At 53.1% G+C, this 27,068-nt stretch overlaps 2 protein-coding genes across 12 annotated transcripts in view; both read right to left on the reverse strand.

The window, feature by feature from the left end:
* The window catches only part of ESYT3 (extended synaptotagmin 3), a 47,546-nt gene extending 40,522 nt beyond the window's left edge, over positions 1-7,024 (reverse strand). For all 9 annotated transcript variants that reach the window (XR_009448536.1, XM_059663816.1, XM_059663818.1 and 6 more), the window contains exon 1: positions 6,510-7,024. Coding sequence is in view for 8 of the 9 variants with exons in the window: in XM_059663816.1 (XP_059519799.1) it covers positions 6,510-6,890 (381 nt within the window). In the remaining variant the exon portion in view is untranslated. The remainder of the gene's footprint in view (positions 1-6,509) is intronic.
* A 13,949-nt stretch (positions 7,025-20,973) lies between these two features.
* The window catches only part of MRAS (muscle RAS oncogene homolog), a 42,643-nt gene continuing 36,548 nt past the window's right edge, over positions 20,974-27,068 (reverse strand). For 2 of the 3 annotated variants that reach the window (XM_059663828.1, XM_059663827.1), the window contains exons 5-6: positions 25,588-25,667; positions 20,974-24,418 (exon numbers count right to left, since the gene is read on the reverse strand). In XM_059663828.1, the coding sequence (XP_059519811.1) occupies positions 24,319-24,418; positions 25,588-25,667 (180 nt within the window). In that variant the 3' untranslated portion in view covers positions 20,974-24,318. The remainder of the gene's footprint in view (positions 24,419-25,587; positions 25,668-27,068) is intronic. The other variant, XM_059663829.1, reaches the window with a different exon arrangement.

Genomic DNA, 27,068 nt, shown 5'->3' on the forward strand with positions numbered 1-27,068 from the left:
TAGAGCCCCAGAAATGTTGCGTCAGGACTGGGGCAGGGCCTGGAAACCTGCATGTTTAACAAGCTCCCAGGCGGTTCTGATCCTGGAGGAGGAGAGTGTGGGAGATGCGTGCGCGGGGCTCCAGGCTGGAGGACCTGCTCAGGCCCTGGAAGAAGGTGGCTCCTGTGCCCCATGGGCTCCAAAGTCACAGCTGTCACTCCCGGGAGAACAAATTCTTACCAGTAGCCTACCGACCCCAATTCTTTTTTTTTTTTTTTTTTTAAATATATTTTATTGATTTTTTACAGAGAGGAAGGGAGAGAGATAGAAAGTCAGAAACATCCATGAGAGAGAAACATTGATCAGCCGCCTCTTGCACATCCCCCACTGGGGATGTGCCCGCAACCCAGGTACATGCCCTTGACCGGAATCGAACCTAGGACCTCTCAGTCCGCAGGCCGACGCTCTATCCACTGAGCCAAACCGGCTCTGGCTAGACCCCAATTCTTTTACCAAGGGGTTATTATCATTTGTGCCACTAAAAGCAAGGGGAGGAAAGAGCGAGCAGGCAGAAAAAACCCCCATAACATCATGATTCCACTGAGCTCTAGGCACTGCCCTTCCCCCTAACAGCGGAGCCACTCCCACCCCTACAGCAGCCAGGAACACCTCAGTGCCACTTCCTCCAAGGAGGCTGCCTGGGCCACTCCGGCCTGGGCTGGGGCCCCTCCCCGCGGCCTTGCACAGCTGCCTTGTCGACTCCTCACCCTGTATCAGGAAAGGCTGTTCTCGGGGCTCTGACGCCCCTCTAGCCCGGGCTTCCTCCAGGGCGGGACCTCGTGTCACTCGTGCTGTGGGCACCGAGCCTGGCATCCTGCAAACCCTCAGTAGATGTTTGCCAACTGAGTAAAGGATGCCTTAGATCCCTGTGCTGGGCTTGGAGGGAGGGAGGCCCACATTCTGCTCCTCTCTTGCCCAATCCTGGCCCAGGGCCTGGGAAGTCCATGAAGCATCGCGAAGACATGGGGCAGAGACTCTGGGGCATGGCTAAACCAACCTGCCTGCCTCCTGCTTCCTGAGGACGGGCCTAACTCCAAGCCACATGAATGACCTCGCCGGGCCGCGGGGGCCTCATGGGTAGGAAGTCCCCCAGTTCCAAGTGGCCTCCAGCCAGTCCTGATGTTCAAAACCAGGTTCCACACATGAGCTCCAAGAAGTGAGCTTTGTAATGTAATCTGAGAGCGCCCGGCCTAAGCTCAGAGCTGTCATCGCATTTTCTTCCCCTAATTAACAAAAGTCTCAGCGCAGGACAGATGGGACCGTGAGAGCCTGGGCCCTGGAAAACTGGGGCTCCACCCGAAGGAGGAATGCCGAGCTCCCAGGAAAGAAAAGCACTCAGCTTGGTTGTCCGCCTGGGCGGCTGGCACCGGGGCTTCGAGGGACCATCCCAGGGGACCAGCATCCCAGGGATGCTACCGTGAGCCTTGGGATGCTCACCACTTTAGGGGAATGGCTCACCTGTCAGCCATCTTCCATCAGATGCACCCGATTAGGTGGGGGGGTAGGCAGAAAGTTTGGGGAACAGGGTCCTGTGGGCAGGGGGCACCAGAGAAAAGCCAACTGGGGACGGATTAATCATGGCAGTCTCCTAAGTCCTCATCATGTCCAGAGAGAAATCGGGGACCCAGAGAAGACGGGACCTCCGCAAGGCCCCCAATGAATGAGCAGAGACTGCAAGTCCAGACCGCCACCAATCACATCAGCTCGCCCCACCCCAGCAGGTGCACAAGGGTGCACTGCGCCTAACAAGGCTGCCAACTGGTTGCTATCAGCTGGCAGAAGAGCTAGTCTGGCCAGGCCCGAGACCACAGGCGGACAAATTGCCACGTTTTCTGACAGTTTTTTCCTCTCTCCACCTGGCCTCAGGCCCTCATCCCCCAAACACCTCCCTCCTCTCACCGGCCCACTCTGGAAGGAGCAAAACAAGTATCAAACCACCTGAGCTCTGGGCAAGGGCTGGATGAATGAACATCATTGCTCGCAGCTGTGGAGGGGCCGCTGCATGAACCCAGGAGTGCGGCCTGCCCGGCTCCCACCAGGACCCTGCCAAGGGAGGTGGGGGTTGGGGGGTAGCAGAGCAGCAGCCAAGGTTCCCCCAGGTGGGTCTTGAGGAGCCCAGAGCATGAAGGAGCGACACTGAGGAGCAGAAGGGAGGTGGATGCTGGAGTCCCTGAACCTACAGGCCGGGCCCAGCAGAGCCGGGCGCAGGGGGAGCCTGGACAGCCCTACTCTGCACATCCCTCCTACTGCTCCACCCCCTGCGGTCACCCAGCTCATGTGCTGCTGGGACCCCTGGGAACGAGTTTCCCATTAGGAAGGTAGGGTCAGGAGGCCAGGGAGATTGAGAATACACGACAGCCCCCACGAGCCCTCACTGCTGGCTGAACAGGCAGCTTTCAGACACTCGGCTCACACAACTGCTGCGGAAACGCGTTCCAGGCTGCAGCTGCATGAGGGTGCGCTGGCTGTCACCAGCTCTGCAGCACCAAGGACCCCACTCCTGTCACTCTGCTGTCCCCTAGTCCGCAGCCTGGCAGGGAGGGCTGACCCAGGCAGCTCTCCATTTCTCCAAAAACAGCCCTAAAAGCTGTGTGCGAGGAGCACTCACACGTCCACACGGCAGCCACTCCTGTCCAGGGGCTGAGCCGGGGAGCCCCCGCCTGCTCTCTCCCTGTGCCCCGGCCACAGTCACAAGACAAGGGGTCCACAGGTTCTACACTCACAACCCTTCTCAGGCAGAAGCAGCCCTTCGCGCTGAATCGTCCACGGAAGGGAACCAGGCAGGCCCAGGGGGCTGGCGGAAGTTTTCACAGGTGGGAACAATGACTGAGGTCACCCGGAGCCCGGTGGTGAGGCGTCTCACAGGCAGGAAAGGCTGCTGGATTGAGAACTGAGCTCCAAGTCCCGGCAGGGGAGAGGGACGGTGTCTGCTCAGCCTCACCTGGCCTTGGCCTCTACCCCTCACAGGGCGGGTGTAAGTCAGAGGAGGTGAGAGCAGCAGGGGGCGGGCACGCACTGCACTCCCTGGGTGCCCCTCTGCGGGACCAGGTGGCAGCCACATCCAAGGCCGAGGAGACCGCAGCTTTTCTTCAATCCCCAACTACGGGTTTGCCGTGTTAATTTGGAAAATATGTCTTGATATCAACGGGGCCCTAAGCCATCAATCAGCCCCACTTCCATGCGAGAAAACCAGGTCTCAAGATGGGCAAGGCGGCGGCACAGTGCCGGCAGCAGGTAAGATAGAGACACCTGTGCTCCAGCACCGTGGGCAAGGGGCACGCTGCCCTCACGGTTCCCAGAGCCCTGTCTCTCCGTCTTCATAAACAGCAGGGGCTCCTGAGGAGGGAGAAGAATATTCGACGGAGTAGTTCCCAGGTTTTCCACATTTCGCCCCGCCCCCCAGCTAGTAAACCTTCCCCAGGCGGGTCAGAAAGCCCACATTTACACTATTTGCATACTCTTCACAGGAGTTCACATTTACACTATTTGCATACTCTTCACAGGGGTTCACATTTACACTATTTGCATACTCTTCACAGGAGTTCACATTTACACCATTTGCATACTCTTCACAGGAGTTCACATTTACACCATTTGCATACTCTTCACAGGAGTTCACATTTACACCATTTGCATACTCTTCACAGGAGTTCACATTTACACCATTTGCATACTCTTCACAGGGGTTCACATTTACACCATTTGCATACTCTTCACAGGGGTTCACATTTACACTATTTGCATACTCTTCACAGGGGTTCACATTTACACCATTTGCATACTCTTCACAGGGGTTCACATTTACACTATTTGCATACTCTTCACAGGGGTTCACATTTACACCATTTGCATACTCTTCACAGGGGTTCACATTTACACTATTTGCATACTCTTCACAGGAGTTCACATTTACACCATTTGCATACTCTTCACAGGAGTTCACATTTACACTATTTGCATACTCTTCACAGGGGTTCACATTTACACTATTTGCATACTCTTCACAGGGGTTCACATTTACACTATTTGCATACTCTTCACAGGGGTTCACATTTACACCATTTGCATACTCTTCACAGGAGTTCACATTTACACCATTTGCATACTCTTCACAGGAGTTCACATTTACACTATTTGCATACTCTTCACAGGGGTTCACATTTACACCATTTGCATACTCTTCACAGGAGTTCACATTTACACCATTTGCATACTCTTCACAGGGGTTCACATTTACACCATTTGCATACTCTTCACAGGGGTTCACATTTACACCATTTGCATACTCTTCACAGGAGTTCACATTTACACTATTTGCATACTCTTCACAGGGGTTCACATTTACACCATTTGCATACTCTTCACAGGAGTTCACATTTACACTATTTGCATACTCTTCACAGGGGTTCACATTTACACCATTTGCATACTCTTCACAGGAGTTCACATTTACACCATTTGCATACTCTTCACAGGGGTTCACATTTACACCATTTGCATACTCTTCACAGGGGTTCACATTTACACTATTTGCATACTCTTCACAGGAGTTCACATTTACACCATTTGCATACTCTTCACAGGAGTTCACATTTACACTATTTGCATACTCTTCACAGGGGTTCACATTTACACTATTTGCATACTCTTCACAGGGGTTCACATTTACACTATTTGCATACTCTTCACAGGGGTTCACATTTACACCATTTGCATACTCTTCACAGGAGTTCACATTTACACCATTTGCATACTCTTCACAGGAGTTCACATTTACACTATTTGCATACTCTTCACAGGGGTTCACATTTACACCATTTGCATACTCTTCACAGGAGTTCACATTTACACCATTTGCATACTCTTCACAGGAGTTCACATTTACACTATTTGCATACTCTTCACAGGAGTTCACATTTACACCATTTGCATACTCTTCACAGGGGTTCACATTTACACCATTTGCATACTCTTCACAGGAGTTCACATTTACACCATTTGCATACTCTTCACAGGGGTTCACATTTACACTATTTGCATACTCTTCACAGGGGTTCACATTTACACCATTTGCATACTCTTCACAGGGGTTCACATTTACACTATTTGCATACTCTTCACAGGGGTTCACATTTACACCATTTGCATACTCTTCACAGGAGTTCACATTTACACCATTTGCATACTCTTCACAGGGGTTCACATTTACACCATTTGCATACTCTTCACAGGGGTTCACATTTACACCATTTGCATACTCTTCACAGGGGTTCACATTTACACTATTTGCATACTCTTCACAGGGGTTCACATTTACACTATTTGCATACTCTTCACAGGGGTTCACATTTACACTATTTGCATACTCTTCACAGGGGTTCACATTTACACTATTTGCATACTCTTCACAGGGGTTCACATTTACACTATTTGCATACTCTTCACAGGAGTTCACATTTACACCATTTGCATACTCTTCACAGGGGTTCACATTTACACTATTTGCATACTCTTCACAGGGGTTCACATTTACACTATTTGCATACTCTTCACAGGAGTTCACATTTACACCATTTGCATACTCTTCACAGGGGTTCACATTTACACTATTTGCATACTCTTCACAGGGGTTCACATTTACACCATTTGCATACTCTTCACAGGGGTTCACATTTACACCATTTGCATACTCTTCACAGGAGTTCACATTTACACCATTTGCATACTCTTCACAGGGGTTCACATTTACACTATTTGCATACTCTTCACAGGGGTTCACATTTACACTATTTGCATACTCTTCACAGGGGTTCACATTTACACTATTTGCATACTCTTCACAGGAGTTCACGTAGACCTGCTTCTCATCCCGGATTCCTAATCCCAGGAATGGGCGCCAACTACCCCAATCAGAAGCCTCCCTGCCAGGCAGAGGGAGGAGGAGGCCTGACCCAGCCCCGCCAGCCTCTCCCCCGCCCCTCTCCGCCCCCTCCCCGCACAGCCATCTCTGGCCCTGCCTCCCGCTCGGTCCCGACCTCAGCCGAAGGCAACTAGTCCGCAGTTTCTGTCCCTGCATTTGCCCATCAGCGCAGCGCCCCGCGTTCCCTCTTTGACTCAACAGGCGGGCTGGTTCCCTCCTGAGTAACTGCGGAGGCGCGGACGCCCTTGTTTTCCTCCTGGGTGTGGCCCGCCCGTGACTTCTCTCCCAGGCTCTGGGCCCTACATGAAATCCAGGTCCCTCTCCCAGCGCAGCCGAAACAGAGGTGGGGATGAGCATGAGGAGGGCGAGGGGCACGGTCCCGCCCCCAGGGTACCTGAGTCGGGCCCGTGGGGGACCAGGCGTGCGGGGCCACCTGGCTCCTGCCCTCCCTCGGGTCCCCGCGTCCCGGCTCCCCGGCGCCCCGCAGGCTCCTTCCGAACCTCCAGGGGCCTCCACCCCACCCTGACCCCTGCCCGCCAGGTCGGCTCACCCAGGCCGGCAGGTGCTGGCCCAGCAGCTCGCGGCTGATGAACTGGCGCTCGTTGTCGAGGAACTCGAAGGCGGCCGCCAGGCGCCCGAGCTTCCCGCGGCGGTTCCTGCGCCACCACAGCCACAGCAGCGCGCCGAGCAGCAGCCAGGTGATGCTGAGCCCCAGGTAGCCGGCCAGGTAGACGGGCGCCAGGTAGAACAGCACGCGCGCCAGGAAGCTGTAGAGCTCGGGCAGCAGCTGGCGGGCCAGGCGTGGCTCCGGGCCGGGCGCGCGCGGCGGTCCCTGGGCACAGGGAGCATCGGGGGCACAGGGAGCATCGGGCGCACCGGGGGCGCAGGGAGCATCGGGCGCGCCGGAGGCGCAGGGGTTCTCCGCGGACATCTCCCGGCCGCCGTCTTGCCTTTTCCGAAAGCTTCACTTGGTCTCGGGTCCGTGAGCGCCGACGCCCGGACACATCTGTCCTCCAAGCGCAGGAACCGGACTGCCAAGCCTCACCTGCCCTGCGGGACTGGCCGGCGCCGTCTGGGCGCTCGGAGCTCGCGGTTCCCGGCAGCGGCACTCGCGCGGGCCTGGGAGTGCGCGCCGGGCAGCGCCTATCGGCTCCCAGCCCGCCGCCGAGGATGGCTCCGCCTCCAGGGGCGGGTCCAGGCGGAGGGGGCGGGGTCGGGAGTTGGCCTGGGTGTAAAAATGATCCTTTTTTTTTTTTTGGCAAGGGCTCCCTCCAACATCAACACCCCGCGCAGGCGTCAGAGGCGGGTGCAGTTGCAACAGCCGATTAGAAAACCCTGGGTGGACCAGGTGCTGCCCCGGGCAGTATATGACTCACCGAGACACGTGGACAAATGTCTTGTCATAGATAAACATCACCTAATGGCTGTCTCCTACACCCCATCTATCCACTCTAGTGTAGACTCTTGGTTGGGCATTCCAGGGCCTCCCGGCCCAGCGCGGACCTGAGCTTGTGTCTGAGCCTTCCAAGTGGCCCCGAGAACCCTGCATCCCCTTTTCTAGCATCTATAAAGCTTAGACCTAGCCCCCAGCCCACCTGGCCGAGCTCAGAGACCCTCCTGTGACCACAACACCCTTATTAACTGATAAAAAGTTAATTTCCAAAATATATAAAGAACTCATACAACTCAACACCAGGAAGACAAACAATCCAATTTAAAAATGGGCAAAGGACCTGAATAAACACTTCTCCAAAGAGGACACATGACTGATGGCCAATCCTATATAATATCCTATATAATAAAGATGTAATATGCAAATGGTCATTACGCCATGACACGTAATGACCGGATCATGGATCAGCAGGAGGGTGGGGCAGCAAGCTACAAGCAGGCAGGGGAGAGCTACAGGAGTGGGCAGGGCAGCAAGCTATGAGGGGGGGTGGGGCAGCAGCAAGCTACTGAGCAGGGATTAGTGCGCAGGGCTACTAGTGGACATATAAAAAAATGCGCAACATCACTAACCATCAGAGAAATGCAAATTAAAACTACAATAAGGGTCTAGCCCAGGGGTGGGCAAACTTTTTGACTCGAGGGCCACAATGGGTTCTTAAACTGGACCGGAGGGCCGGAACAAAAGCATGGATGGAGTGTTTGTGTGAACTAATATAAATTCAAAGTAAACATCATTACATAAAAGGGTACGGTCTTTTTTTTTTTTTTTTTTTTTTTTTAGTTTTATTCATTTCAAACGGGCCAGATCTGGCCCGCGGGCCGTAGTTTGCCCACGGCTGGTCTAGCCATTTTGCTCAGTGGATAGAGCGTTTGCCTGCAGATTGAAGGGTTGGGGTTCGATTCCAGTCAAGGGCATGTATCTCAGTTGCAGGCTCCTCCCCAGAGCGGACCCAGGTCGGGGCTCATGCAGGAGGCAACAATCAATGTGTTTTTCTCACATGGATATTTTTCTCTGTCTTTCCCTCTCTCTTCCACTCTATCATCTAAAAATCAATGGAAAAATATCCTTGGGTGAGGATTACAAAAATAAAATAAAGAAAACAACAATGAAGTATCACTTCACGCCTGCCAGAATGGCTATGTCAATAAACCAACAAACAACAGACGCTGGTAAGGATGTGGAAAAAAGAGAACGCTAGTGTATTGCTGGTGGGAATGCGGACTGTGCAGCCACTGTGGAAAACAGTATGGCCGTTCCTCAAAAAATTAAAAATGGAACTCCCATTTGACCCAGCAATCCCACTTCTAGGAATATATCCCAAGAATCCCAAAACACCAATCAGAAAGGATATCCGCACCATGTGCTCATAGCAACATTATTACATTAGCTGAGATCTGGAAACAGCCCAAGTGCTCATCAGTAGATGAGTGGATAAAAACGCTGTGGTGCCTTTCACAATGGAATACTATGCAGCTGTTAAAAAAAAGAAGGCTCTCTCACCCTTTGAAACAGCATGGATGGACCTGGAGACTATTATGCTAAGTGAAGTAAGCCAGTTAGAGAAAGACAAGTATCACATGATCTCACTTACATGTCAATCTAATGAACAAAATAAAATGACAAAATAGGGCCAGAAGTATGGATGCATGGAACAGAATAACAGATCTCAGTGGGGGTGGGGGATGGGGAGGAATAGGAAGAGATTACCCAAAAACATATATGCGTATGTGCATAACCCATGGACACAGACAATAGTATGGGGAAGGCCTGGGGTGAGGTGGGGGTTGGGTGGAGGGAGGTAAAGGGGAGAAAATGGGAGACAACTGTAATACTGTCAACAATCAAGAAAAAATTTTAAAAATGGTGTATTCTGTAGTTGTTGGGTATGATATTTTATGTGCCATTTAGATCAAGAAGATTGATAGTATTGTTCAGAATTTCCACATCGTTTCACATTTTTTGGACTAGCTATTCCACAACTTACTAAGAACAGGGTTTGATTTGTCTGTCTTCTTTTAGTTCTGTCAAATATTGCTTCGTGTGTTTTAAAGCAGAAATTGGGCGCATACACATTTATAGCATGTTTCCCTACTAAATTCACCATTTATATAAAATGTCACTGCTTATCTCTGATAGTTCTCCTTGTCTTGACGTCTATTTTGCCAGATCTGAATATAATCACTCCAGCTTTTTGGTGCTTACTGTGTGTATGACAATATCTCTTTCCATCCTTTTATTTTCAACTCATCTGTGTTCTTATATTAAAGTGTCTCGTATGCATAAAGTTGGGTATTTTTAAAAACTAGTCAGACCATTTCTGTCTTTAATTGTCATGTTTAATCCTCTTGTATTTAAGGTAGCAAGTGGCATACTGGGGTTTAACTCTGCTGTCTGCTCGTCGTTCCATCTGCTGTTTCCTTTTCCTCCTTCTACCATTAAAAAAATCAAGCAAAGGGAGGGCCAACAATTCTTCCATCCTAATTGGGGGTTTTAACACTTCTTCCTCAGTATAGGTAGACCTGGACATAAAATCAGCAAAGATTTAGAAAATCTGAATGACACCATCACACTGACTTAAATGACACTTACAGGACTGTACCACAAATGGCCAACTCTACTTTTCAAGTGTACATGGTGCCCCATATGCTAAGCCATTAAAGTAAAAGGATTGAAATTACACAGAGTAAATCCTCCTACCACAGTGATATTGAATTAGAGCTCAATAATAAGATAACTAGAAAAACCTGAAATATTTGGAAATTAAAACACTTCTATCTACTCCATGGGTCAAAGAAAAAAAAAAAACCACAAGAAAAAATGGAAAATATTTTTCTAATGATAAAATACAACACATCACATTTTGTGAGATGCAGCTAAAGCAATGCTGAAAGGAAAAGTCTAGCTTTAAATGCTTATGTTAGAAAGAAGAAAAAGCTAAAGCCAATGATCGGTGTCTCTGATGGGGAAAATGAGACATTTTTAGGGGGCTAGCGATCTGAATCTGTGCCATGAACCTAACGCACATTCTTGTTAGCCTACAGTCTAAGAGCACCAGACAATGGATTCAGGACCCACTCTAAAGCTCATGAGAACTTTATCATGAGATCTTTAACTGAATCATATTTCCAAAGATCCTAATTCCAAATAAAGTCGCATTCATAGGTTCTGGGGGTTAGGACTGGGGGTTATTTTGGGGGGGGGGGGCCACTATTCGACTCACTACACCTCTCTCCATAGAATCATAAGAAGTGGGTTGAGGGTTTCTGAGAAACATACATGTTTATTTGTAATTAGAAAAAAAAATCTACGTTCTGACAGCTTCCAGCATCACTGAGAGAGCCTTGTTTACATGATGCTACCAGCTCCATTTTCAGAGGAAACGCGTCCATCTTTCCTCTCTCACTGCACGTGTCCGGTGATCTGGATGGCAATGCTGAGTTCTATGAAGTTCCTCTCTGGGAGGTGACGGGCAGGGAAAGGAATGAACGGGTCACACTTCCTGTCAAACGTCTATCATCTACTGGAGATTGGGAGCTTGTGTGTGGGGCTGGCACCTCTCGCTCCTCCAGGAACCACGCTGCCCCATCCCAAGCCTGGTCCCTCCCAGGGCCAGGGGCTCTCATTAACATTATGGGGGGGGGGGGGGTGTGCAGGGCCTGAGCCTGCATCTCCTCCCCTTCACACGGTAACGCATCAATGCCTCAGGGCCACCTCCCCTTGCCTCGGGGAGGAAAATTGTAAAACTGTCGGAAACAAGATAGACCATGAAATCTGATCATCTGTGAAGTCCCCTGTCACAAGTCAGAGTTCTGTTTGCTAAGCAACTGTAATGAAAACATTACACATTTTCATCAAGATAAAAACTAAAACCGCAATAGCTTTGAGCACCTTCATATGGGAAAACACCCATCACAACCATGCCTGGTGGCATACCACACAGCCCACTAACCGCACTATTGACACAACACTTGGCCCCGTAGAAATGATGAATTAGACCTACCGGACCTCTGGCGAGAGCGATTTGGCGGTGTCTGTGGAGCAGGTTCCTGCAGCCACAGACGAGGGGGGAGTGCAGGCCAGTGTGCCTCAAAGCTCAATGCCGCCCAGGCGCCCGCCCGGAGGGCTTGTTAGCCACAGATTGCTGCCCCCGCCCCAGTTTCTGATTGGGCAGAATTTGCATTTTTTACGAGTTCCCAGGTGATGTGTAGCCGTGGTCCTGGGACCTCACCTGGAGAGCCACTGGCCAAAGTGGGGCTTTGGAATCTGCCTGTTAATAGGCTCCATCTGTGACTGAGGCCCTCCCACAGCGTGCTGTGAAATGCTGGCTGCCCAGCGAACAGGCCAGGGGGCCGGGACTGGGGTCTCCCCAGGTGGTCGCAGGGTGGGAGGATGAATGTGTGTGGCGCCTGTCTGAAACTCCTTCCTGAGGCCCACGTCTCCTTGTATTGACCTGGGAAGCTTGAAGCAGATGGAGCCATCCAGCCCCAGAAGACAATTGAGATCCGCAGTGAGGGTTTGGACTGTCCACAAGGAGCCAGCCTGGCCCGCGGGGGAGCTGAGACCCAGAGGGCTTCATCACACCGTTTCTGAGAAGGCCTGCCCCTGCGTGAACCACTGACAGCCTATACTGTGAACGTGCTGCGGTCCAGACCCTGAGTCCCCAGGGTGCACGTTTACCTGGGTACAAGCAGACCTGGAGGGCAGGAAGCCCCAGAGAAGCGGTTCTCAACCTGTGGGTCGCGACCCCTTTGGCGGTGGAATGACCCTTTCACAGGGGTCGCCTAAGGCCATCCTGCATATCAGATATTTACATGACGATTCATAACAGTAGCAACATTACAGTTAGGAAGTAGCAACGAAAATAATTTTATGGTTGGGTCACAACATGAGGAGCTGTATTTAAAGGGGCGGAAGGTTGAGAACCACTGCCCCAGCGGGTGGAGGTGGAGCTGGGGCAGGGAGCAGAAGGGTCTGGCCTTTGACCTCCCCGGGCCTCTGGGAGCGCAGGGCTTCCCTGGGAACCACACTGAGAGGCTGGAAATGGACCCGCTGGCTCTGCAGTGCTGCCACCTGGTGGACAAAATGACACGAGTCGCACTTCCCAGGCGCCCGCCCAGCCGGCTGCAGGGCGGGGAACCTCAAATGGGGATGACAATACCAGCTGCAGCTACCGCAGTCATAATGCTGAAACGGCAACTCCCCGGCATTGAGAACTTTCTGTGTGTCTGACCGGCAGTATTCCTAAGCTCTTTGAATGCATCAGCTCATTGAATCCTCACAACCAACACAGAGGTAAGTGCTCGCACAAGCCCTGTTTTTCAGGTGGGAGCTCTGGCAGAGTCCCCGCTGTGCCCCTCAGGCCTGTGAGACCTGGGGGAGTTACAGCGGGGCCTTGACTTACGAGTTTAATTCCTTCGGAGACCGAGCTCGTTAAGGAGCTCGTTAACTCAAATTACTCTGTCAACTCAATGCAAAAAATCAGCCGAGAGACAGCTGGTATCTCAAAAAACTCGTTAGTCGGGACACTCGTAAGTCAAGGCCCCACTGTACTTAACTTCTGCGAAGCTCAGTTCGCTCACCTGAGGGGCGTTTCGCTCCTCCTCAGACTCAATGAGAAGTGACTTGAGGAAAACTCTGGCACGTGTCTTGGCAGCTGTGCGGGCCAGGGGGCGCCACTGGCACGAATGCTCTGTGCGTAGTGCCAGATAGGCTGGGCCAGCACGGAGGGGCCCTCAGAAAGTGACCTTCAGCGCTTAGCCACACAAAGAGAGGCACCTCTGTCAATAGCTCCATCTCCTCCCTAACCTTTGATAGCATGGCCCTCAGAGAAGACGGGTCGCTTCTGAAAAACTTCCTCACAGAGGCGAAGAAGAAGAAGGAAGAGCAGTGAACATTTTTGCGCTTCAGACCATGAAAATCTGGCCCTTATTGGACCCAGGAACCAGCAATGGCCAGATAGCCTGGCTGGGTGACCCCCAGTGGATAGAGAACCCCTCACCCCCTCACTACTGTCCGGTGCAAAACAAAGGGCTCTACCTGGTGATGCTGACTAGGTTGGGGGGCAGTTGGGGACCTTGGCCGAGAAGATTCAGTGGGCTGGAGGGGGGAGAGAGGAGGGATGTTAGAGAAAACGGGAATCTCGCTGCCTCCAGAGGTCAAAGTGAAGGATTTGTAGAAAGACTGAGGCTGAGGCACTGCACCTGGGCTGGGAATGGAGACAGCAGGTGGTTCTGCACCCCATCCTTAGGAAACCTGTTGGGGCAAAGCTCTTGAACTTGGCACCGGGAAAAGTGAGCAGGGAGTTTGGAGTAGCCTCTCCCCCAGCTCAGAGCTCGGCTCATTCCAGCACAAGCTTTTAAAAATATATATATTTTTATTGATTTCCAAGAGGAAGGGAGAGGGAGAGAGAGATAGAAACATTAATGATGAGAGAGAATCATTGACTGGCTGCCTCCTGCAGGCCCCACACTGGGGATTGAGCCTGCAACCTGGGCATGTGCTCTGACCAGGAATCGAACCATGACCTTCTGGTTCATAGGTTGATGCTCAATCACTGAGCCATGCCAGCGAGGCCAGCACAAGCTTTTTGATGAGGACAGGGTGTATTATGAATAAATAATGTTGGGACAACTGGCTTAACGCAAAGCTAAAACCTATTTCACATCTGACTCCAGAATAAATCTCCAATGAATGAATGTTTACATTAATAATACAGCACCTACTATGTGCCAGTGATTGTTCCCAGAGCTTTCAAGAATTCACACATTTAATCTTCACTATAACGGTATGGAGTGTGAACAATGGCTAGAAAGTCATCTGGGGGAAAAAGGTATAAAGGCATTATATATAAATATTTATATGAGAAAAGACCTCATTAGCATTACACCAAAGACAAAAACCATGAATGATAAAATGAGAGCTTTGAATATTTAAAATAAAAAATATATAGTGTAAAAATAAATTATAAATAAAATTAAGAGAGAAATTACATTGGGAAATTTGGGGATAAATATAAGATATAAGTGGTCAGTAAACTTAATATGTAAAAGCTAATAAATAAGAAAAAGAAAATCACCGAAACCGGTTTGGCGCAGTGGATAGAGCGTCGGCCTGCGGACTGAAAGGTCCCAGGTTCGATTCCGGTCAAGGGCATGTACCTGGGTTGCGGGCACATCCCCAGTAGGAGATGTGCAGGAGGCAGCTAATCGATGTTTCTCTCTCATCGATGTTTCTGACTCTCTATCTCTCTCCCTTCCTCTCTGTAAAAAATCAATAAAATATATTAAAAAAAAAAAAGAAAAAGAAAATCCCCAATGGCAATTGAAGAGAGGGCATACATAGGCATCCCATAAGGAGTAAAACTGGACAAACCATAAAGAGTCCAGTCTTACTCGTCAAATAATGAAAATAAATAGAAGTTGATGCCATTTTCTCCACGTTTCCACTAAGTGAGGATTTAAGAAATGATTATAACACCCAGGGATCATGAAAGTACAGGAAATGTAGAGTTCCTCTGCTGATTCACACATCTTCTCTTAATAGTTGGACAACATCCCATTTTATGGGTATAACATTATTTCCTTAACCTTCCCCAATTATTGTTCACTTAGATCATTTCCAATTGTTTGTCTTATGAATGCAAAGATCAGCTTTGTTCATCATTCTGTGCATCTTTGATGATATCTGTAGGAGAGTGGAATTTTTAGGATAGAGAATTTTAAGCCTCTTGATGCCTGATGCCAACCTGCCTGCCATGTGGGTGGACTGTATTGTTTGACAAGAGGAGCCTGGTGAAAGCAAAGCTCCGACTAGCCCTGGGTCCCACGAGAAGAGAGGGCAACAGGCAGAGCGAGTGGAGTGTGGAGGCTGCCTTTCAGGGGAAGTGCGTTGGGGCACGGGGGTGAGGCAAACAAGGGAGTGGCTGGGGGCCAGGAGCTGTGGCCAGAGGATGGGGGTGCAGGGCAGAGCCTTCCAGGCCAGCGATCCAAGGGAGAGTGGTGATGGAGTGAGGCTGAGCCTCCTTGCTGATGCCTGGCCTAGGACCTGCCCTGCAAGGGTGGCAGAGGGGATGCTATGTTGGCCTGGGTGGGATCCTGGCACCCCACTTACCGGGCCGAGTGCTTGGGCAAGTCACCCAGCAACTCCAAACCTTAAGTGAGGTGACCCATGCAAAGCACAACGACTGGTACTTGCCAAGTGTTCAATAAGTGGTGGCTATACTTACTGGTAGGCACTCCCAAAGCATTTAATGATCTGATTCTGGGATCTTGGCTAACATTGAATTAGAGATTCTATATGCCAGCCATTTCTTCTGGAAGTATATCTCTAATTCAAACCCAACAATAGTCCAATCGCACTAAAAGTACAATTATTATCATCAACCCCATTTGACAGATGAGGAAGTTGAGGCATAGAGAGGCTGGGCCACAGCAAAGCTGGGCTAGACCTGGGCACCGCCCCACACACCCTCTGTGCACCAAACACGTCAGAAGCTCAGCAATGCCAACCACGAAGGCACAACAAAAAACCTGGGCTTATTTTTGCGGGGGAGAGGGGTGGTTCTATGAGCATTGTAGTGCCCTGCATCAAGGACTCGCGGCTGGGCGTGGGAGGAAGCCCAGTGCAGACGCTCCGGAAAGTGGCAGTGGCCTAACTCGGTTCAGAGCGCTGCTGCTGAGTCACCAGGGGAAGCGGAGCTGCATTCGTTCACTCGGATGTGGGAGGTGCATGGAGAGATTTTCCCGAAACAAGTGAAAATGGAAAGGGTGGGGTAGCCAGCTGGGATGAGCTCGTGCTCCGCATGGCGGGGGTGGTGGCAAACCGAGAAGGAGAGAGCTGGGTGCAAGTTCGGGCTCAGTCACTCCTGGGTTCCCCTGGACCGCGGGGTTCCGCTCGATGAGACAAGCGCCACATCACCCACCACAGGGTCCCTGCCGCGGGGATTACACGAGTGCCGGCTCACAGTAAGGGCTCCGCAAAATGTTCGCTGGTCACTCGTGCCTGCAGTGCGCGTTGCGAATGTGTGACATGCATGTGCTAATTCAGGGTGTACGAAGTGTGGTACCAGACCAGGGGCATCGCATTCGCAAGACGTTGCCGTAAGGACAAATTCTGGGGCCCCACCCCAGGCCGGCTGATTCAGAAGAAAAGCCTGCATTTTATCCAGCTCCTAGATCAGCGGTTCTCAACCTGTGGTTCGAGACCCCTTTGGGGGTCCAACGACCCTTTCACAGGGGTCGCTTAAGACCATTGGAAAACACATATATAATTACATATATTGTTTCTGTGATTAATCACTATGCTTTAATTATGTTCAATTTGTAACAATGAAATTGGGGGTCACCACAACATGAGGAACTGTATTAAAGGGTCGTGGCATTAGGAAGGTTGAGAACCACTGTCCTAGATGATGGTGATGGTTGATAAAGTTTGAGAACTGCCACCTAATTTATCGTGATTCATATTGTTCTAGATCAGCGGTTCTCAACCTGTGGGTTGCGACCCCTTTGGCGGTCGAATGACACTTTCACAGGAGTCGCCTAAGACCATCCTGCATATCAGATATTTACATTACGATTCATAACAGTAGCAACATTACAGTTATGAAGTAGCAACGAAAATAATTTTATGGTTGGGTCACAACATGAGGAACTGTATTTAAAGGGCCAGAAGGTTGAGAACCACTGCTCTAGAACAAGGTGACAGTTTTATTCTTACTAGTAGGGTGACCAACTATTGGACTTATTTTGGGGGAGGGGAGTGGGGAGGAGCTGTTATATGAACATTGTTTTGCCGGGACTGTGCTGGTGTTAGCCTGAAGATCCATGTCCCAGAAAAGCCCTCAGTCCTGAGCAAACTGGAAACCTTGGTCACCTAGTAACAACCGGAACCACACTTGAGCCCAGGAAGGGATTATGGGATCACAGCAAAGGAAGGTGAGAGGATCTGAGGGAGGGGGCTGGCGGTGGGGGAGCACAGGGGGTGGGGGAGGGTCTTGTGGAGCATGGGCTGGTGGCCAGTTGAGAGGCCCAGACAGCAGAGGGACCAGCCCTGGGACCCCGGAGTCCTCAGCAAAGCGCAGGGATGGTGACAGAGTGGGGTTTCTTTGTGGAAACTGAGGCAGGGGGGCTGAGGAACAGACCGACGTGGACATCACTGAGCACCTGACCCTTGGGAACGATCTGAAGTCTGCAGCTGGCCTTGGGGCGCCATGGGCCATGGGGCTGCAAGCGGAGAAGGGGTAGGAGCCGTCTGACTGAGGTGTTAAGGCTGGAGGCCCCTGCTGGTACCTGTAGTAATTATCCACTCCTTTAGTAAACACGTGTGAACTTCGTGCCGCCAGGCCTTCCATAAACTTGGAAGGGACGTGAGGGAATGAGGTGTTGGGACAGATTGTGAGCAGATGAGTCGGCAGGTCAAGCCAGGCTCTGGGAGCACCAGTGAGGAGAGAGATGCCTGTGGCAGGTGTCCGTTTACAAAGGCGGGAAACCGGCGTCCTGCGTAACTTCAGGCACGGGCTCCTGCAGGCAGCTGCTTCTTGTGTTAACCAATCATCACTGAGAAGCACAGTATCCAAGGGGCCAGAACCCCATGGACCCTGGCTGTGCCACCGAGTCACCTGGGGAGCTTCAACAAGTCTTCATACCCGGGCCCCTACCCAGGCCAATGGCTCCAGATTCTCTGGGGGTGTGGCCTGGGCCTCGAGATGCCCCCCCCCCCCAACCTCCTGAGTGACCCTAATACTAACACACAGTCCTTTCCAGCCACTGGCGTACGTGGTTATGAATCCCAGGTGATGGCATCGGACTTGAGGCGGCTCTGCTCCCTGCCTCACACCCCTCGTCTGCCTGCGTTTCCCAGCAGGGTTCCGACCCAACCAAGTCTTCCCCGGCTGCCACAGCACCCAATTTCCTCTCCTCTTTTGTCAATTCTGAGTGGCAGGTGCTGCTAACCACGGCGGGGAGGCGGTGGGTGAGTCATGCGTGGGTCGTGCACTGAGTCACCCGGGGGAACTGGGAGAAGGGAGGCGGGCCCCTCCCTCAGGATGCCGGGGGGGGGGGGGCATGTGCAGGGATGTGTCAACCAAGTGAAGAGCTTTGTCCGGCTCCTTAGAAGGGGAGGGAGATGGATCTCCACTCCTTTCATTTCCTCTTCCCTCTCAGCGGCCGTTGAAACTACCGGCAGGGCCTAAAGTTGGAAAAGGAGGGTCAAGGGGTCAGCTCATCGTTCCTCTGGGCAACACATGGTGGGTGGCACAGTGAGGACCGAGAAAATGATTGTCCCCCCAGAATAGACACCATTCTGCATGTGCGGGGGCCCCTGGGGTTCAGATGCAGGCAGGGCCTGGGCCACTTGGTCCAGACAGCCAGCTGCTGCCTTCCAGGGGAGAACGAACCAGCTGCCATTGGCCTGCGTGCGATGGGGTTTTCATTGTAATTCGGGGGCTCTCAGACCCGAGGGAGCACCGGAATCTCCTGCAGGGCTGACAAACCCTCCTCCACGCAGAATTTCTCACTCGCGGGCCTGAGGCGGGGCCAGGTCATTTGTTTTTCCTACAAGTTCTCAGTGACGCTGAAGCTGCTGACTGGGGACCAGACCTGGAGAACCACTCATCCAGGTGTTTCCCCTCCACCCCTCAGCGCAGGCGCCGGTGCCCCGCTTGGCCAGGAAGCTGGCGTGAGCCAGAGCGCACGGCTTACACATCGCTGCCGGGGGCACATTCTCCTGAGAGCACCCATCAGTTCTTGGATCCCTGCAAACTCAGCCTTCTTTTCTTCGTTTACTTCCCACATGAGCGTGTAATGAGCTATTTGGCACGATGTTCGCTGTTCGAGCCTAGAAAGTGCAAGTCCCGGGACATGAGAGTGGTTGGCACAGAGCAGCTCACCTCCGTGTGCCCGAACAGGGCCTTTACCCGTTTCCAGCTCCGATTGTTCGAGTTCTCTTGTTCTTTACATTGAGCATCCTTGTCCACATTTTTTCCTCCCCGTTTTTTTTTTTTAATTTTAAAAATTGATTTCAGAGAGGAAGGGAGAAAGAGGTAGATAGACACATCAATGATGAGAGAGATTCATTGATCGGCTGCCTTCTGCACACCCCACCCTGGGGATCGAGCAGGCAACCCCGGCATGTACCCTGACTGGGAATCGAACCGTGACCTCATGGTTCCTAGGTCGAGGAACCATGTCCCCAGTTGGGCAGTTGTCCACATTTTAAGAAAAACACTAGAGGGTTTGAGAAGCAAACCTGGAGCCCACTTGCCTTTGCGGAAAAGCTTCCCACAGTTAAGGGAACCACGTGCTGACTGCGGGACGCTTCCGAGCTCGCTGCCTTCGCCAGGCAGAATCTTGCCGCTGTGGCAGACAGAGGCGCAAACTCGAATTGTTGCGACGGATGCCCAGGCGGCTTCTTCTGGTTGCACATGGTTGAACTGGGCCGCGGAGCACAGGGCGTCCAGGGCTGGATTCCATTAATGCTGAGTTTATGTTAGGGCAGTGGTACTCACACTTCAGTGTACCTGAGTCACCTGGGGTTCTCCCGAAAATGCAGACGCTGGTTGAGACGGTCGGGACAGAGCCCACGAGCATGGGCTTCCAGCATTCTGAGTGATGCTGACGCTGCGGTGCTGACCGGGGTGCCCCCTGGCTTCTGTCCGTAGGTGGTGGAAGAGGGGGAACCAGCAAAGGAGGTTAGGGAGGGACCACAAGGAAGAACCACCAGATATGGCGGCACCCCAGAGGCCAGAGGGAGACAGTTTAACCAGGAAGAGGGATAGTCAGCTGTGTCAATGCGGTAAGCAGATCAATGATGAGAAGACTGAGCCCGCCACTGAATTCCACATGATGGGAGCCACTGGGGACCTTGACAAAGGCGGTGGGAGAACGAGGGGTGAACGCCTCTTTGGAGCAGTTTAAAGAGAAAGGAATGAGAGGGGTTCCTGAGAGTAAGCACAGGCTACTCCTTTAAGATCCCTTTCTACAAAAGACAGCAGAGAAGCAGCGGGTCGTATCTGGCAGAGGACGTGGGTCCAAGGAAGGTTTTGTTCTTGTTTGTGCTAAGATGGGAAAGATCCCATAGAGAGAGGGCTCAGATGATACAGGAGAGAGAGGCTCAGCTTGGTCAAGTACCCACCAGGTGCAATCAACAGAAAAATGACATCACAGGGGGCCGGGGGCAGTTTCCATGAAAAGCGCGTCAGACAAGCCCGCAGGTGGCCTTACGGAGAGCGCCGTTTCTGGGCTCCTTGCTGTGAGCTCCCTCCGCCCACACTCCTGCCCCGTTCCCAGGCGGGCAGCTGAGCACTGAAGCAGGAACCGTGCTCAGGGGCCCAGACAGGCCGGGGGCAAAGCTCCAATCCCGCTGCCGACACCAAGGGGCTGTCTCCGCACACCGGCCCTCCTCCCCGGGCTCCGTGAGGAAGGAGACGCCTCCCAGGCCCCCAGTGGTCTCCTTACTCGAGGTTCGCCCGTGAGAGATGGGTGTTCTGAGCCAGACACTGTCAACGGACAATGTTGTCAGCAAAACTTCAGGCATGTTCGAATAAGAGGAAATAAGACACGTGTTCCTCTTCATTTCTTTATTAATGAGTTGAGATACACAAAGACTTAATAAAAAGTTACATAAAAGGCTCACGCATCGTCGAGATCTCCAGGCATCGCTCTCGTCTCACGACAACGGCCACCTGTTAATACTGCGTAACAGAAGCGGGGCGCGCACGGGCGCTCCGTTATTCAAGTATCTTTCGTTCTCAGTAAACCGACATGGGGCTTCTAATCCAATGGGCTGCGAATGGAGGCAGCCCGTCTATGGCTCTGGGTTGACTGTCGTCACACGTGAAGGTCCTTTGAGCTAGAGCTGCCACGTGTTAGCGAGACAGGCCACCAGCCACGCTCCACAGCGAGGTGGGAGGCTAAGTCCTAAGAAAAACCATCCAAACGCCCCCTGCGTGGCAAAGTGCAGGGGAAGTCCGTGGCCGGGCCCCAGGCGGTGGGGGTGGGAGAGCGGCCAGGATTACCAGTGGGGGAGAAAGGAGCCCTTGCAGGGGGAGGGTGTCGATTTTAGAAGGAAGGCTGAGAGCACACAGTGGCGAAGGCATGGGGTGGGGGCTTCAGGAAGGGTGTGCTCAGGGGCTGTGCTATTCAGCTCGTCTGGAAAAACAGTGGAAACACCGGGATGTCACAAAAGACACAAGTCCCGTTGGGCTCCTCAGTCACCGACCGGGTAACAGGGCCAGCTGGTTCCAAGACGGACCTGCCAGGAGGCCATGGAGAAAATGTTGTGCTGGGGCTGCCCCAGGGCACACGCCACTCTGGCCTATCTGGCAGCCTTCGCGGCCAGGCGGGCTCACGGTTCTCTCAAACCCAAAGACCTGTCTTTTAAAAGTGTTATTTACCCATCGCACCTGGAGGAAAAGGAGGTCATGGGAGATGGAGGCTGACCACCGGCTCCACAGCAGAGGCCGCGAAGGCCATCCCTGACCCAGGTTCCCTCTCGGGCACTGAGGAGTGGAGCTGTGGGCTGGGTGCAGGATGGATGCCCTGGAAGATGGGGTCAGGCAGAGCAGGTGCACTGCCCGTTGGGTGGGGGGGCCCGGGAGCGGTTGGAACCCCTTTGTCTGTTATCTTCACGGCCAAGGGCTTCACTCGAGGTCAGCTTATCTGCTTCCGAGACTCTCCACATAGTGCTCAGGGCTTCGCAGGCTCCCCCGTGGGCAGGTGCACCGGTGGTGGTCCGTGTCTGGGAGATGTTTTCCAACGGTGGACACTGCCCCATGTGCAGGGCCCCTGGTCCCATGCCACCGCTGCCTCGATACGAACATCTCCGCCCGACTTCCTGCCACCGGCCTTGCCTCGCTCTCACTGGCCTGCGGCCACCACCACAGGGCACACGGGCCGTGGCTCAGGGGAGCATACGGGTTGGAAAGAGCCTGGTCCTGTTAGTGTCTAAGATGTCCATTCATTAACAGGATAGGTTCTTGGGGAGCTGTGAGGTGCCTGATCTGGAATGTTCTTTATTATCCTTTCTCTTAGGGTCAGAAAAAAAAGGGACATTTACACACATAAAGAAGCTTGATTTCCAACGAAACTCTCGGCTGTTTCCTTCTGCAGCAGGTCCCTCCGGGCTGGCCCCTCGGTGCTCCCTCAGAGCTGGAGAAGGATCCGGCGTCCCCATGTCCAGCCGGCACTCGCTCTCCCTGGTCCTTTCTCCAAACGGTGGCCAGGCCACCTGCTAGGGGTGCTCCAGTTTGCCCAGTGACCCGATTGGTCACATTTGGAAAATAAGGTCACAAGGTGCGCCACTTCATCTCTGACCTCCTCTCAGGGGTCACTGCCGTGCCTGCTGCCCCTGCACCCTGACCCCGGCCCCCAAATCCAGTCTTGGGCTCTCACCAGCAGCACTGAGGGGGAGGGGGCCATCACCAGGGAGTTGGGGGACTGCCCCCTCGTAGAAACGGGTATGGGAGCGATGTCTTCACCTCAACCTTCCTTTCTCTTCTGATCACACGTTGCAGTTAAGATCTGAGAGGTTCACACCAGCCTTGTCAGTATGAGCCAGGGAGGCGGCCTGATGCTGACTCTGCGAAGGGTTCCCTGGGCTCCAGGAGTGGTCGCCAGTTGATTCAGAGGGAACACGGTTTCGGGTGTTGGTGCTGTTTAGGTAACAACAGTATTGGGTCACTTCTGCGTAAGGTTCAGCACAAACCAGAATCCCAGATGGTGCCCCGAGGAGCGCACGGTGGCGTGGAGAAGCATGCAGGCCGTCAGTGTGTCTGTGATGGAGAGCCGTGGGCAGCACAGGCCGGTGGGGACAGGCTGAGCCCACGCCGACGGGGAAAGACACGAACACCTGGGCAGATCTGTGCCCTTGAGTCTCTACATCTCCAGGATCACGAAACCCCTTTTAGAACTGGCAAGCCTGCCCTGACCGGTTTGGCTCAGTGGATAGAGCGGCAGCCTGCGGACTGAAGGGTCCCAGGTTCAATTCCGGTTAAGGGCATGTACCTTAGTTGCAGGCACATCCCCAGTCGGGGGCGTGCAGGGGGCAGCTGATTGATGTTTCTCTCTCATCGATTCATCGATGTTTCTAACTCTCTATCCCTCTCCCTTCCTCTCTGTAAAAAAATCAATAAAATATATATATTAAAAAAAAAAAAAAAAAGAACTGGCAAGCTCGCACCAGCCTCTCCCCTCAGCAAAATGAGATTCTGTTTCCTGATATCGGCCATGAAACCCTCCTGCTGGGCACGGCTCTCATGGCTCCCATTTTCAGGCCACGAGCAGGGACTGCTGCCCCTGAGGCCTCCCGCTTCGGGCCCCAGTCACCGCGGTCTCCCAGTCACTGTCCCTCACAGTGAGGTGCGTTTGGCACTGCCGGGAAAACTCAGAGAAAAACAACCACGGTGTTCCGGACGTGCTGTCAGGGGGATCTGCTGAAGGGTGAAACTCCCCCAGACAGTGGGCACAGACCCCCTCGAGACAACAGTGATCACTAAAATAATTTAAAAACCTGACAAAAGACGCCCAAGCTCAGACACCGAGGACTGGAGACAAGCGGGGAGCTGGGTCATGGCTTGTTTCGTACGCTGTCCATGGAGGGTAAACGTCCACCTCGAACCGACGCGACGCAGTCCAAAGAAACAACACAGCCGCCAGGAGCCGGAGGAGCCGGAGGAGCCGGCTGAATCACACGCGGGGCTCGGATGCTGGGTCTTGTGAGACACGAAGCCTGTGCCCTTTCGAGGAAGCCGCACCCCCTTTCCTCCCCGCCCACCCTCCCCGTCTCCCTTCCTGCGCCCAGTCCTCGGGTCAAGGGTCACGGTTAGAAACGGTTCCCGGTGAGGTGGGGCAGTGGAGGGGTCCCGAGGGCTGGCCAGTTCACGGTGACTGTGCCCAGGGCCCCAGGCCCCTCACAGTATCACACACTGAAGTTTGTGGGTACCCGTGGCCCGGTCTCCCCGCCATTTGGCTTTCTTCTTCTTCTTCTGGCTCTTTTCTGGAATCTGTTGCCTTTTGAGACAATGAAAGGCAGAAAGTCAACGTCAGTGTGGGCTTTGCTTCTCCCTGTGCCTTCCCTCCCTGGGCCCTGGGTCTGAGGCAGGGAGGCTGGGGATAGGGGTGGGGGTGGGAGTGGCAGAGATGCCGCTGTCCTAGGTGCTGAAGGAGGGCATGGCCTGGACAGTGTCTCATCGCTACTGCTGAGAACTGCTCCACCATGCTGTGGCCACATCGATTTAAATCATACTCTACGTTATGTGTATATAATGTTCCCCTCTATTTCCATGTTTCCTATTTTAAATAAAATGACAGGTCAGCCGAGCACAAGCTTTATACATGTTTTCTGTTCATAGTTCCTATGTCTAAAACCTCTCCTGGGAATTACAGGTCTGTAACCAAGACTTTGCCACCTCCTGGTGATAGCATATCCTAACTGGAGGCAAAATGCCCACGAGAAAAATAATTTTGAGAGTGCAGAGATGCAGCCTGCAACGTCACAGCCGGAGTGCGCGTGCGTGTGTGTGTGTGTCTGTGTGGCTCTCTGTGTGCACACGCATGTGAGTGTGTATGTGTGTGCGTGCGTGTGTGCATGTGTGCCTGTTTGCTGTGCTGGGGGCTGAGGGTGGCGGCCAGGAAGGACACCGTTAGAGCCCGGTATGTGGTTTCACACCTAACTTGAAGACACTGGAAATGGGAAAGGTGGATGACAGGGAGACCAGCCGGGAGGCTGTGTCAGGCTCCGCAGCACCAGGTGACTGTGGGGGAATGTATGAGAGGCTACTGACTGGGGTTTCTGACAATCCTGTAGACGGACTGCGGGTGGGGTCTGCAAAGGGATTTGAGCCTGGGAGTCAGAATGCTGGGCGTTCAGGTGAAATGTCAAAGGGCAGCTGCGGTGCCGGGGGGACACGGAGGGCAGGATGGAGGGAGCTGCCTCAGGGAGGCCACGCTGCAGGACCCAGGGGAACCCCGAGAGGAGCCGGAGCTCAGGGTGCAGGCACCTCCCGTCAGCTAGTGATGCTTCACTCAGAGACAGGGGGGTGAGCAACGGGAGGTGGGAAGAGGGGCGGGTGAAGAAATCTAAAAACAGGCCCAGAAGTGCCCAGCCTCCCCTCAGAGCCGGCCCTCCTGGCGCCCACCTTGCCCGGGGGCCCTGTTTGTAGGGCGGGCCCCGTGCTCACCTGATCACTCTGACCAGGTCATGGAAGGCTTTGTCCACGTTGAGAGGTGGGTCCTTGGCACTGGTTTCTATGTAAGGGATCTGGAAGGCAAAGCGCCCTCTCGGTGAAAGGGGCACTGAGGCCACATGCGAATTCTCAGGGGCCCTGGGAGCCGGATGCTTTCAAAGCCCCGCAGGACCCTGGCCCGACACCCCCAAGTCCCGTGGTGGCTGCTCCCTCTGCAAGTTCCAGTGACAGTTTTTCCCATTCCCGCTTGCTCTCCAGCCACAGAGATATTTAATAGCTCCTTAAAAATAGAATTCACGTGACCGTTTTCTATACCAGAAGACTAAAGACTTTCACTTATCAAACTAAAATAAACTCTGATTCTACTCGTTTTCCTTCCCGAGTCTATTTCTCTACCCGGGGCACTTCTGCTCCTCTTCCCAGGGCCCAGAGAGGACGCGGGCGGGCAAGCCTAAGGCCAGGCTGCCCCACGGCCAGGACTGCGCACCCTCAAACTAAAGAGATCTAAAGCCACGCTCCTGGTCTCCCCACACACTTGCTCCTGGAGCCTCCCCGGCCCAGTGTTCTGAAAGTGACTCCGCCCCACACCTTGCAGTCACCCCAATTCCTCTCCTTCTCTCTCTCCTCACATCCAATCTGTGAACCAACTCTGTTGTCTCTCTTAGAAATACACCCAGAACGCATCCACTGCTCGCCACCTTCGTGCGCCCCACTGGCCCACGTCGGCCTGCCCCGGGCTATTGCCGCAGTCCCACCCCGGCCCCCACCGACACTCTCAACACGGCCACCTGGGCGAAGCTGCTCAGCCATGAGTCAGACCACCTCGCTCCTCACTCACAACCTGCCACGGCTTCCCCTCTCGCTCTGAGTGCAAGCCCATAGGCCTTCCACCATCTCTCTGACCTCACGCTGCTACTCACCCCTCCTGCTCCTGCTCCTGCTCCAGCCACACAGGCCTCCTGCTGTTCCTCTTGTTCCTCAAACTCCCGCCTCCGAGCCTCTGCGCCAATGACTCCTCTGCTGGAACCTCTTTCCTGACACCCGCAGGGCTCAGTCCCTCGCCTCCTGTAAGTCCTGGCTGACATGCACCCTCCCAGCAAGGCCTTCCCTGCCACCTATTTGGAAAAGCACCCACTGCACCCCACAGTCCCAACCCTCTTCCCCGATTTACTTTTTCCTCAGCACATGTCACCTTCTGACCCACTCGAACCTGCTGTGTCTGTTTGTCTGCTGTCACCAGAAGGAAAGGACTTGTGTTTCCCGGCCTAGGGGTGCTGAATGAATGCGAGCATGAACGCAGAAGGCAGAGACAAGCAGAACGACCTTGCAGTGAGTCCCCTTCCTGTGCTCACAGAGCTGGGCCCACGGGGCAGAGGGCCCGGGCAGCCTTGCAGACCTCCGGGCAGTCAGGGCAGACTTCTACATGCCTGGCCAATGAGGCCAGGGCAGGGGCTGTGCCGATGCAGGGAGAGGTG

This window comes from Myotis daubentonii, chromosome 14 (genome assembly GCF_963259705.1).
Source record: "Myotis daubentonii chromosome 14, mMyoDau2.1, whole genome shotgun sequence".
Taxonomy (NCBI): domain Eukaryota; kingdom Metazoa; phylum Chordata; class Mammalia; order Chiroptera; family Vespertilionidae; genus Myotis; species Myotis daubentonii.